Source organism: Pristiophorus japonicus, chromosome 14 (assembly GCF_044704955.1).
Source record: "Pristiophorus japonicus isolate sPriJap1 chromosome 14, sPriJap1.hap1, whole genome shotgun sequence".
NCBI classification, from domain to species: domain Eukaryota; kingdom Metazoa; phylum Chordata; class Chondrichthyes; family Pristiophoridae; genus Pristiophorus; species Pristiophorus japonicus.
In genome coordinates, this window is record NC_091990.1 from 162,655,024 (window position 1) to 162,668,139 (window position 13,116).

General features: G+C 47.5%; 1 protein-coding gene across 5 annotated transcripts in view; it reads left to right on the forward strand.

The window, feature by feature from the left end:
• The window catches only part of LOC139280179 (oxysterol-binding protein-related protein 8-like), a 159,925-nt gene extending 152,974 nt beyond the window's left edge, over positions 1–6,951 (forward strand). For all 5 annotated transcript variants that reach the window (XM_070899745.1, XM_070899748.1, XM_070899747.1 and 2 more), the window contains one exon: positions 6,011–6,951. In XM_070899745.1, the coding sequence (XP_070755846.1) occupies positions 6,011–6,146 (136 nt within the window). In that variant the 3' untranslated portion in view covers positions 6,147–6,951. The remainder of the gene's footprint in view (positions 1–6,010) is intronic.
• The last annotated feature ends 6,165 nt before the right edge of the window (positions 6,952–13,116 follow it).

Consider the following 13,116-nt stretch of genomic DNA (forward strand, 5'->3'; position numbering starts at 1 on the left):
ATAGCTCTTGGTGGTTATCTTCTCTGGGGCTAGTAAGTCCCTGTCGAGACTGTAGATGGTGGGCCCACAACTGCTAAGCAGGATGGCCCTGCGTTTGTTCGATAGTGTAGCCGGTGTGGCCCCGTCCAGGTCGTTGGCTATAAAGAAGCGTTCCAATCTTTCCACAAAAGCGTCCCATTCTTCCCCCTCTGTAAATTGCTGAAAGTTGCTGAGGTTAGACATGTTGAGCGTGTAGTTCATGACCTCGTATCCCATCCTCATCACCAGTTATAGTGTATGTAGGCACCTTCAGTAATGACTCCACGAGGCAGGGTATGAAACTTAAACTGTGTAGACCTGTAGTCCTTTATTTGCAGCTCCTGAATGACGACAACAAGCTGTGAGTTCCTTTTTATACTGGGTTACCTGCCGTGTGCAGGCAACCCCTAGGTCTCCAGCAGCAGCACCCTCTGGTGTACCGGTAAGGTGTGTACAGTATAAGGGTACATTCAATGTGGCATAACAGTGTTACAGACATCACACAGTAAACAGGCATGCATACACAACAGGGGAGATGCTAAGGAGCATCTTAAATGAGAGCTAGAGAGGCGGAGAGGTTCAGGTAGGGAATACCTGGGCTTAGTTTTCTTTTTAAAAAGAAATCTTCCAATTTTTTCCTCTTCTGAAATCTCTGACTCTTGTTGGGGTACAGTTCCATGGGTACCAGCAGCCGAAGTGGTTATTTTCATGTGAGCCTAGACAAGAAGTACAAATAGGTTCTTTGACTGTAAGGGGCATTACCGCCAAACCCAATCCTGTCCTCACCAAACATCCACATGCACATGCTTTCCAGCGGGCCATAGTGATCAGAAGCAGGAACTCGAATCTTCCCTCGCCCTCCAGCCCAGGGGCATCAAGGCCAATTATGGCATCGTGCTGTCACTATGACTGATATTGGCAAGCTCAGCACAGACCATGGATTAAATCTGGAATGCTCATCAATTAAGCTCTGTTCTATACAAAAATAAAATACTGCAGCTGCTGGAATCTGAAATAAAAACAGAAAATGCTGGAAATCTCAACAGGTCAGGCAGCATCGGTAGGGAGAAACTGTCATGTGTGCAACCACAATGTAACACCACTGTATTACTGTATACACTCAGCCTAGATGCATACCTTGACCACAAGGGGTGAACTTGTGGGAGACACTCCTTACCTGATCACGCAGGTATAAAAAGGGAGGTCCCACGCAGGGTCATCGTCTTTGGAGTCCTGTAAATAAAGAGAGCAGGTCACTGACCTTGTCCCCAGAATGTGCCTCATGTGGTTTCATGCTGTATAGTAAGGACTTTACATTGGCGACGAGAAACGGGAATTCACGGCCCACAAGAATGGCCACCGGTAGCACAGAGGAACGGTACGGTGTTGGGGAAGACTGGGACGATTTTGACGAGAGGCTTCAGCAAAGCTTTGTTACGAAAGAATGGCTGGGGGATGCAGCGGCTGACAAGCGAAGGGCTCATCTTTTGACCAGCTGCGGACCAAAGACTTATGCGCTTATGAAGGACTTACTAGCATCCGAAAAGCCAGTGGACAAAACCTTTGAAGAACTTATCAAATTGATCGAGGAGCAGCTCAAACCGACGAGTCGCACACATATGGCCCAACACAGATTCTACACCCACCGATGTCGTGAAGGACAGAGCATACCGGACTTCGTAGCAGATCTCCGGCGTTTGGCCAGCCTCTGTAAGTTCACAGGCGCCTGCAGGGGGGAGATGCTAAGGGACTTCTTTATCGAGGGCATCGGTCATGCGGGAATTTTCTGCAAATTAATTGAGACCAAGGATTTGACCTTGGAAGCGGCGGCGTTGATAGCTCAAACTTTCATGGCGGGGGAGGAAGAGACGAAAATAATATACGCGCGCAATGGATCAGGGAGTCAACATCATCAATGCGACTCAGAGCCCCGCAGGCAGGCAGGGGCAGTCCGACATACCCCAGGCAGCAATAGACCCCAGAGTAGGACTTCAACAGAGACGATGGCAGGCTGAACGGACATTCACGCCATCACAGTGGACAATGCGGCCCGGGCAGGGGCCATTGACACCCACGAATAGGGTACTTAATAGCAGTCAAAGGGACAATCAGCGCGGAATGCCTGGCCATAGTCCCTTTGTTCCCAACAATGGAAACTGTAACTCATGTTGGAGGTGTGGGGGAAAACACTCAGCTAGATCTTGCAGATTTCAACAGTTTGTCTGCAGGATCTGCAATCTCAGTGGCCATTTAGCTAGAATGTGCAGGAAGTCTGCAACCAGACTAATATATGAGGCGGATGGACCAGAAGAGGGTTCTTTGAGGCAGGATGACTTTTGGGGCAAACCGATGGACGCCGAGGTTCAGCGGGTCCATGTGGCGAATATTCACAGTTCATACACCAGAACACCACCAATGATGATGAGGGTTTTATTAAATGGTATCCCTGTACGCATGGAGCTGGACACTGGGGCCAGCCAGTCACTCAAGGGAGTTCAGCAATTTGAGAAGCTATGGCCACTTAAAGCCAGTAGACCCAAATTAGCACGTATCGAGACACAATTACGGACTTACACTAAAGAAATCATTCTGGTGCTAGGCAGTGCAATGTTGGCTGTCACACAATGGGTTCGTGAATCGGCTGCCACTCTGGATTGTCCTGGGCAATGGTCCCGCACTGTTGGGGAGGAGCTGGTTAGCTGAGATGAACTGGAAATGGGGGGATGTTCACGCAATGTCATCTGTGAAGCGAAGTTTGTGCTCACAAGTCCTACAACAATTCGATTCACTATTCCAACCTGGCGTCGGGACTTTCAAAAGCACTAAGGTCGTGATACACATCACCCCGGACACCAGGCCAGTGCACCACAAAGCCAGAGCTGTGCCGTATGTGATGCGGGAAAAGATCAAGAGCGAATTGGACCGGCTGTTGAGAGAGGGCATCATCTCGCCTGTTGAAGTCAGCGACTGGGCGAGCCCCATCGTTCCCGTCCTAAAAGAGGATGGCTCTGTCAGGATCTGTGGCGACTACAAGGCCACCATCAATCGGGTGTCCCTACAAGATCAATACCCGCTCCCGAGAGCGGAGGACCTCTTCGCCACGCTGGCAGGCGGCAAGCTGTTCACCAAGTTGGACCTCACTTCAGCCTATATGACCCAGGAACTGGCCGATGAATCTAAACTATTGACCATCATCACCACGCACAAGGGACTGTTCGTTTATAACAGGTGCCCATTTGGCATTCGATCAGCGGCCGCAATTTTTCAACAAAACATGGAAAGCTTGCTTAAATCCAGTCCTGGAACGATCGTATTCCAGGACGACATCCTCATCACGGGTCGAGACATTGAGGAACACTTCCACAACCTGGAGGAGGTGTTACGCCGACTGGACCGGGTAGGCCTGCGACTCAAGAAGTCTAAATGTGTGTTCTTAGCTCCTGAGGTTGAGTTTCTGGGCAGGAGAGTTGCTGCAGATGGGATTCGGCCCACCGAATCCAAAACAGAGGCGATTCGATGAGTACCCAGGCCCTGCAACACATCGGAGTTGTGTTCATTCCTGGGACTGTTGAACTATTTCGGGAACTTTCTGCCGAACTTGAGCACGTTGTTGGAGCCGCTACACGTACTCCTGCGTAAGGGTTGCGATTGGTTTTGAGGGGACTGTCAGGAAAGGGCTTTTGATCCGGCGCGAAACCTACTTTGTTCAAACAAGTTGTTGACCCTGTACGACCCCTGTAAAAACTTGGTTCTGACATGTGATGCATCGTCCTATGGGGTTGGGTGCGTGTTGCAGCAGGGCAATGCTGAGGGCCAACTACAACCTGTGGCTTATGCCTCCAGGTCGCGCTCTCAAGCAGAACGGGGATATGGATGGTCGAGAAAGAAGCGCTTGCATGTGTCTGTGGTATAAAAAAAAATGCATCAGTACCTCTTTGGTAGGAAGTTTGAATTAGAGACGGCCCACAAGCCATTAACATCCCTGTTAGGCTATCAATGCCAACCTATCAGCTCGCATACAGCGATGGGCTCTCACTGGCTGCTTATGACTACTCCATCCGGCACCGGCCCGGCATTGAAAATTGCGCTGACGCGCTCAGCAGACTTCCACTGGCCATCACTGAGGGGGCAGCGGAGCAAAGCGCCGAGATGGTCATGGCTGTCGATGCCTTTGACAGCGCAGGCTCCCTCATCACAGCCGCCAAAACAAAATCTGGACAAACAGAGATCCCCTCCTATCCCTGATTAAGAAATGTGCCCTGACTGGGGATTGGGTGGCCGCACATGGAGCATGCCCTGAGGTCAGACCATGCCACAGACGGATGGATAAGCTCTCCATCCAAGCCGACTGCCTACTATGGGGCAGCCGGGTAGTTATGCCCCAGAAGGGCAGGGAGGCATTCATCAGGGAACCCCACAGGGAGCACCCAGGCATTGTGCTGATGAAGGCCATTGCACGGTCACACGTTTGGTGGCCTGGAATTGATTCAGACCTGGAACACTCTGTTCGCAGGTGCATGATATGTGCCCAGCTGGGTAATGCCCCCAGGGAGGCCCTGCTCAGTCCGTGGCCCTGGCCACGCATTCATGTTGACTACGCGGGCCCGCTCATGGGTAAGATGTTCCTCATTGTGGTAGATGCGTACTCGAAATGGATAGAGTGCATCATTCTGAATTCATGCACGTCATCCACCACCGTGGAAAGCCTACGTGCGATCTTTGCAACCCATGGCTTGCCGGATATCCTGGTTAGTGATAGTGACCCATGCTTCACAAGCTACGAATTCCGAGAGTTTATGTCGGGCAATGGCATCAACCACGTCAGGACTCTGCCATTCACACCGGCCTCCAATGGCCAGGCAGAACGTGCGGTCCAAATCATTAAGCGAGGGATGTTCAGGATTCAAGGACCCTCCCTACAATGCCGCCTGTCATGACTCCTGCTGGCCTATATGTAAGAGGCTGAGGACGGAGAGGTCAGAGTTGGAGTGGAGCGGAGAATTAAAGTGACAGGTGACCAAAAGCTCGGGGTCACGCTTACGGACTGAACGGAGGTATTCCGCAAAGCGGTCACCCAATCTGCATTTGGTGTCTCAAATGTAGAGGAGACCACATCGTGAGCAGCGAATACAGTATACTACATTGAAAGATGTACAAGTAAATCACTGTTTCACCTGTAAGGAGTGTTTAGGGCCCTGGATAGTGGGAAGGGAGGAGGTGAAGGGAGGAGGTAAAGGGGCAGGTGTTGCATCTCCTGCGCTTGCACGGGAAGGTGCTGTGGGAAGAGGTGGGGGTGCTTGCGGAGTGGAGCAGGGTGTCACGGAGGGAGCGATCCCTTCGAAATGCTGAGAGGGCGGGGTAGGAGGGAAAGATGTGATTGGTGGTGGGATCACGCTGGAGGTGATGGAAATGGCGGAGGATGATCCGTTGACCGTGGAGGCTGGTGGGGTGAAAGGTGAGGACAAGGGGAACCCTGTCGTGGTTCTGGGAGGAAGGGGAAGGGGTGAGAGCAGAGGTCGGGGAAATAGAACGGACACGGTCGAGGATCATGTTAACCACGATGGAGCGGAATCCTCGGTTGAGGGAAAAGGAAGACATGTCAGAGGCACCAGTGTGAAAGGTGGTGTCATCAGAGCAGATGAATCAGAGAAACTGGGAGAATGGAATGGAGTCCTTAAAGGATGCAGGGTGAGAGGAAGTGCAGTCTCGGTAGCTGTGGGTTTATAGTGGATGTTAGTCAATGGACTATCCCCAGAAATGGAGACAGAGAAGTCGAGGAAGGGGATAGTTGGAGATGGACCATGTGAAGGTGAGGGAAGGGTGAGATTGGATGCAAAGTGAATGAAAAGTTCTAGCTCTGCTCTGTTCTATACTGTGGAGCTAATTAATCAAATTGAGCCATTGAGGATTCTCCCTTAAAAAGTTGGGCTTTCTAGTTTGATCTGAATAAATTTGATTTCTTAATAAAAATGTGAATGATGCTTATTTTCAGGAACCTCGCTGCACTGAACCGGCAAGCCTGTCACAAACAGCACATCTCACGGACCAGGCTCCTGAACCCCCAGTACTGGCTGCTCATCTGTGCACTCGTATCATTCCAATTAATCATCAATTATTATTATGGGTGAGCAGATGGCTCCCTGCCCAGCAGCCAATTTGAAAAGTGTTGCAGATCATTAACAGGATCCAATTGGGAATGACTGCAGAACTTCCATGGAGTAAAGTGGGTTACCAAGGCAATAATTCAACAAACATCGAGAGGAGAGGAGAGGAGAGGAGAGGAGAGGAGAGGAGAGGAGAGAGAGAGAGAGAGACGCTTGGGAACAAATTTGTGAACATTTTAGCTGCTTCTTGTTCAATTTTCTTTTGGGTGGGGGCATATCTGTGGACATTATTCCTACACACCCCACCTCCAAGAACAACCAGCCCAGGCCTTAATGCTGAAGCCAAATATGACTTTTCAAATGTGCAATTTTTTTCCTCCTCCTTTCTTCTAGTTCTTTCTAATCCAACAGCAACTTAGAAACCTTCCTCCCAACAGTATTTATAAACTGAGTAGATGGTAATATTTGTGGTGTTTGATTTGTATACTGTTCTGAATATGAATTTAGATGCCCGTCCATGAATATGACAGACTCCTTCAGTCTGCCCTACCACTACAGCAGTCTCTACACAAAACAGCAATGTAGATGATCTTTTGCACCCCTAACCTAGCACTACGAAAGATGTTCTTGAGCAGAAAGCTGCAGAGGATTATTATAGGTTTGAACAGAAATGCCTCCAGGATGGCAAGAACCTATGAACGAGCTGCTAGTTTCCTCCTTGTGCGCTCAATAAAATTTCACATCTGTGTGACATTCTATGAATGAAATGCACAATACTGTAAACCGGTGCAGATAAATAAATACACCTTCATGTTTTTTTTTAAAAAAAGATGTATGTGTTTAAACATTCTAACAGCATCTGGGGTCATTTTCAGATAGTCCCACCATTGCTGCTGAATCAGCACTGTTTTCATCTCACTAAGGACACCAGTGCAAGGGCTATAATGGCTTGGATAAAGGTCAGCTCTGCAACCCTATATACTTGATGCAGATATCAAGTGGCGACGGGGCAGGCACACAGTGTGCCACCTGAAACAGGTGGGAGATTCATATTATAATGGCATGGAAGTGATGTAATTACACCTTCCACATTCTACCCAGCCCAGTGTTATTTAAATAACTTCCATGTTCTCGAGGTGGATAAATTGTAAGGTTAGAGGGCCCAGTGAGATGATTCATTCAACAGTTTTGCAGCCATATCTACATCTTTTTTTCTTTCTGTTTTCCCACTTTTTTTTCTGTGAGTTTGCAGATGACACTAAGCTGGGTGGCGGTGTGAACTGTGAGGGGGACGCTAAGAGGCTGCAGGGTGACTTGGACAGGTTAGGTGAGTAGGCAAATGCATGGCAGATGCAGTATAATGTGGATAAATGTGAGGTTATCCACTTTGAGGGCAAAAACGCGAAGACAGAATATTATCTGAATGGCGTCAGATTAGGAAAAGGGGGAGGTGCAACGAGACCTGGGTGTCGTGGTACATCAGTCATTGAAAGTTGGCATACAGGTACAGCAGGCAGTGAAGAAGGCAAATGGTATGTTGGCCTTCATAACTAGGGGATTTGAGTGTAGGAGCAGGGAGGTCTTACTGCAGTTGTACAGGGCCTTGGTGAGGCCTCACCTGGAATATTGTGTTCAGTTTTGGTCTCCTAATCTGAGGGAGTGCAGCGAAGGTTCACCAGACTGATTCCCGGGATGGCTGGACTGACATATGAGGAAAGACTGGATCAACTAGGCCTTTATACATTGGAGTTTAGAAGGATGAGAGGGGATTTCATAGAAACATATAAGATTCTGACGGGACTGGACAGGTTAGATATGGGTAGAATGTTCCCGATGTTGAAGAAGTCCAGAACCAGGGGACATAGTCTTAGGATAAGGGGTAGGCCACTTAGGACTGAGATGAGGAGAAACTTCTTCACTCAGAGTTGTTAACCTGTGGAATTCCCTGCCACAGAGAGTTGTTGATGCCAGTTCATTGGATATATTCAAGAGGGAGTTAGATATGGCCCTTACGGCTAAGGGGATCAAGGGGTATGGAGAGAAAACAGGAAAGGGGTACTGAGGTGAATGATCAGCCATGATCTTATTGAATGGTGGTGCAGGCTCGAAGGGCCAAATGGCCTACTCCTGCACCTATTTTCTATGTTTCTGACAGCATTTAGGTTCTCACGAACCTTTGTGCAAATTGATGTAATTCTTTTGGCACTCATCCTACTTGGCCCAATAAGTTTCCTGTCTCCCATATTGGAAGAGGAGGACCGACGGAGGGAGACCAGGTAGGTTGGTCTGTATGGGGGACGCTGCCCATTCACTGGTACCTACATACCAGCATCTACAGACAACAAGAACTTGCATTTATATAGCGCCTTTAACATAGTTTGTGGTGGGGGCCGACAATGGCTTTGGTTATCCCAATATTTAGTTGGAGGAAATTTCTGCTCATCCAGGACTAGATGTCAGACAAACAGCATGCCTAATCAGAGGCAGTGGAGGGGTTGTGAGAGATGGTGGTGAGGTAGAACTGGGTGTTGCCAGTGTACATGTGGAACCTGATGTCGTATTTTCAAATGCTGTCGCTGAGAGGCAGCATGTCGATGATAAATAGGAGAGGGCCATGGATAGATTCTTGGAGGACTCCAGATGTAACAGTGCGTGAGCAGAAAGAGAGGCCATCTGGCTACGACTGGTTAGATAGGAATGGAACCAGGCAAAGGCAGTCCCACCCAGTTGGAGGAGAATGACATGGCGAGAAGGATCAGGAGGGATAACTTGCCACGATCACAGCCACATTGGATGTCATTTGTGACTTTGATAAGGGCTGTTTCAGTGCTGTGGCAGGGGTGAAAACCTGTTGTGGGGGGGGGCAGTGGTAGCACAGAAGTGAATGCACCTTACTCGCCAGATGATTAGTGCATGTGGAGACTCCAACCCACAAGGTAGGTTATTCTGCTGGATGGTTATTTTGAAGCAACCCAATCATAAGAACATAACATAAGAAATAGGAGCAGGAGTAGGCCATACAGTCCCTCGAGCCTGCTCCGCCATTTAATACGATCATGGCTGATCCGATCATGGACTCAGCTCCACTTCCCTGCCCGCTCCCCATAACCCCTTAATCCCTTATTGGTTAAAAAGCTCTCTATCTCTGTCTTAAATTTATTCAATGTCCCAGCTTCCACAGCTCTCTGAGGCAGCGAATTCCACAGATTTACAACCCTCTGAGAAGAAATTTCTCCTCATCTCAGTTTTAAATGGGCGGCCCCTTATTCTAGGATTATGCCCCCTAGTTCTAGTCTCCCCTATCAGTGGAAACATCCTCTCTGCATCCACCTTGTCAAGCCCTCTCACAACACATTGACAATGTACTGCACGGAGGAAGGCATGCCAGGATGATCAGTGATCAGCAAAGGCTGATTGGCCACACAGAACAAGTTGCCATCAGTCATCCTTTTAGGCATTGTCTGCCTGGCAATGACTCTGAGGGATTGTCTGCACAAGGTCTAGGTTGGCAGAGAACAAGATGCAGAGGAGTGCCATCCAATACAAGGACACCCGAAGTTACCATGCAACATAGAGCTGGCACAGTGAATGACAGTACAGGTCAGTTGCAGACTCGAGCCTGACTCCAAGTCCTTTCAGGCATACTGCGATGTAGACTTGTGGACTGGCACAAAGGACAACCTCCTTACAATCATCTCAAAGCTCCATCTCCTTTCTTGTGACATGGTTTGGTAATTTGTTGGAAGATAGGAGACAGAGTAGCGTGCTCTGATTGGTGGATGTGGGAAGTGGAGCTCAGCTTTTCATCATGTATATCAGTGACTTGGATGAAGGAATAGAGTTGTATATCCAAGTTTGCAGATGACACTACATTATGAGGCACAGTAAGATGTGTAGATGGGACCGTGAATAACTATAAAAAATGATCCAAGAAATTCTAGTGTTATCAGCACATTACCATTCGGGCAACATTTACACCAGTTCTTAACCATTTAGAACAAACTTACATCAAAATTAGTACTGTGGCAGCTTAGTGCAACCACTATTAATTTTAAATAATTTCTAACATTCAAAACTCTGCAGCCTGAACCTCCTTCCATACACCCATCATCCCTATTCCCACCTAACTCCACAGGCGCCAATGAATAGATTTCAAGGTCCCTGTCTTCATTTTCAACTCTCTCCATGACCTCGCTACTCTTTCCTGCTCAGTGATGCATAAAGGAGCATATTATCAAGGACATTCATTTACAGCTTCCCTGGAATTCATCCTCAAAATGCCAGTCAAAATACCAGAATACCATGTAACAAAAAACTAAATTTGACTTTCTCACCGTAAATCAATGGCCCGATATTGCATTTGCATTATGCTGCATAATATCCCTATTGTTCTAAAACAGCGCATCCTCCAATCACTGTAACACCACAAGACATCTACTCGTAATAATATTTTAAAAAGGTACACTTAGCAGGCACTTATGTCTGACACACTTGTGCGATACTAGAAGTGTCACGTTGAACTTTATCACACTTCAAAGAAAAAAAACAAAGCAACTCTTTAGGATCACGAAAGATTGGAGTCAGGGTGTTGAAGGAATCTAATTAACATTAGTGTAAGCCCACCTAGTGTTCAACTTAACTGCAATTACATTTTGTCGTCTTAACAGAAAGAACTTGTATTTATAGTGTCTTTCATATCCTTAGAATATCCCAAAGTGCCTTCACAGCCTAGGAATTACTTTTGAACCAGTCACTGCTGTAATGTGGACAAATATGGAAGCCAACCTATGCACAGCAAGGTCCCAGGACAGCAGTGAGGTAAATAACCAGTTAATCTGTTTTGCTGCAGTTAGTTGAAGGATGAATGTTGGCCAGGACACCAGCATGCACCATATTCTTCTTCAAATAGTGCCATGGGATCTTTTATGTGCTCAAATCCTGGAGTGTGGCTAGAACTCATGACTTTCTGACTTCGATTTGAGTGATACTAACTAACACTTAGAAGCATACACTTACACTTTACATGTCATAATGTTTCTGACTGTATAAATTGCACATCCTCTGAATTATCATTAGCAGCACCAGAGGCGATTCATGAGCATAAAAAGCAGTTTTGAGACCATTGTTGCACTTTAGATGCTTTGTCACATGCAATTTACTGTTTCACATAAAAGCAGAGAAAGAAACTGTCATTTCTAACTGGTTTATACCTGACTTTGGGGAGAATTTGGGATTTACACTTCTACAACAACAACTTGTATTTATATAGCACCTTTAACGTAGTGAAGCGTCCCAAGGCGCTTCACAGGAGTGTTACGAGATAAAAATTTGACACTGAGCCGCATAAGTAGAAATTAGCGCAGGTGACCAAAAGCTTGGTCAGAGGGGTATGTTTTAAGGAGCGTCTTGAAGGAAGAAAGAGGTAGCGAGGCGGAGAGGTTTAGACAGGGAGTTCCAGAGCTTTGGGGCTTAGGCAACAGAAGGCACGATCACCAATAGTTGAGCGATTACCATCAGGGATGCTCAAGAGGGCAGAATTAGGAGGAGCGCAGACATCACAAGGGGATTGTGGGGCTGGAGGAGATTACAGAGATAGGGAGGGGTGAGGCCATGGAGGGATTTGAAAATAAGGATGAGAATTTTGCAATTGAGGCATTGCTTAACCAGAAGCTTAATGTAGGTCAGCGAGCCCAGGGGTGATGGGTGAGCGGGACTTGGAGCAAGTTAAGACACGGGCAGCTGAGTTTTGGATCACCTCTAGTTTACTAGAATGTGGGAGGCCAGCCAGGAGTGCATTGGAATAGTCAAGTCTAGAGGTAACAAAGGCATGGATGAGGGTTTCAGCAGCGGATGAGCTGAGGCAAGGGCAGAGACGGGCGATGTTATGAAGGTGGAAATAGGTGGTCTTATTTATGCTGCGGATATATGGTCGAAAGCTTGTTTCAGGGTCAAATATGACACCAAGGTTGTGAACAGTGTGGTTCAGCCTCAGACAGAAGTTGGGGAGTCAGTGGCTAGGGAATGGAGTTTGTGGCAGGGACCGAAAAAAATGGCTTTGGTCTTCCCAATATTCAATTGGAGGAAATTTCTGCTCATCCAGGACTCAATGTCGGACAAGTAGTCTGACAATTTAGAGACCGTGAAGCGGTTGAGAGAAGTGGTAGTGAGGTAGAGCTGGGTGTCATCAGCGTACATGTGAAAAGTGACGCTGTGTTTTCGGATGATGTCACCAAGGACAACATCTACATAGAAACTTGTTCAGCAATTGCCTCTTAACTTCCCATCGGAAATGTCCATACGCAGCAATTATAGAAACCTGAAGTGGACATGTCAGGTTATACACATTATGTATTAGCACATTGTGCATTACATGGTATAATTCTCCTTTCCTTTTAATAAATCGCATAATACTCCTGTGAAACGCCTTGGGATGTTTCACTATGTTAAAGGCGCTATATAAATACAAGTTGTTTAAAACAACACATCTTCTGGCTCACCATGGGAGATTAGCCGGGGATGTTAAAAGTTCCGCCTCTGACTTCTGTATACCAAAGAGAAAAGTTTAAATATTACTCATTGAACCTTCTCCAGACAAGTTTAACAGATATGTCATTTTGGGTATGGACCCTTCCTCAGAAATGCTAATCCCCTTGTATCTCATCATCATCAAGGTGGTCCCTCGAATGAGGATGACTTGCTTCCACATGAGTTCACAGATGTTTCAATGAAGGACCCGATGTTCCAGTCCTGAACTCCAATTGAGGGGGTGGAAGATGCCTGTGCGTGGATTTTTTTATCGTGTGATGACCGTTGCACATCAGCCACTACACGGGCTTGACAGAGCTGGGCCTTTATCCAGTGGCAAGGGTTAACCAGGACGACTGGAGACCTGCTCTGCTGCACGGACCTAGTGCGCACACATATCGCAGTGTGGGCTGGCCCATGCTGCCCCTGAGCCCTCGCCTCTTTGGGCCCCGTACCCTCAGTCGCCGCA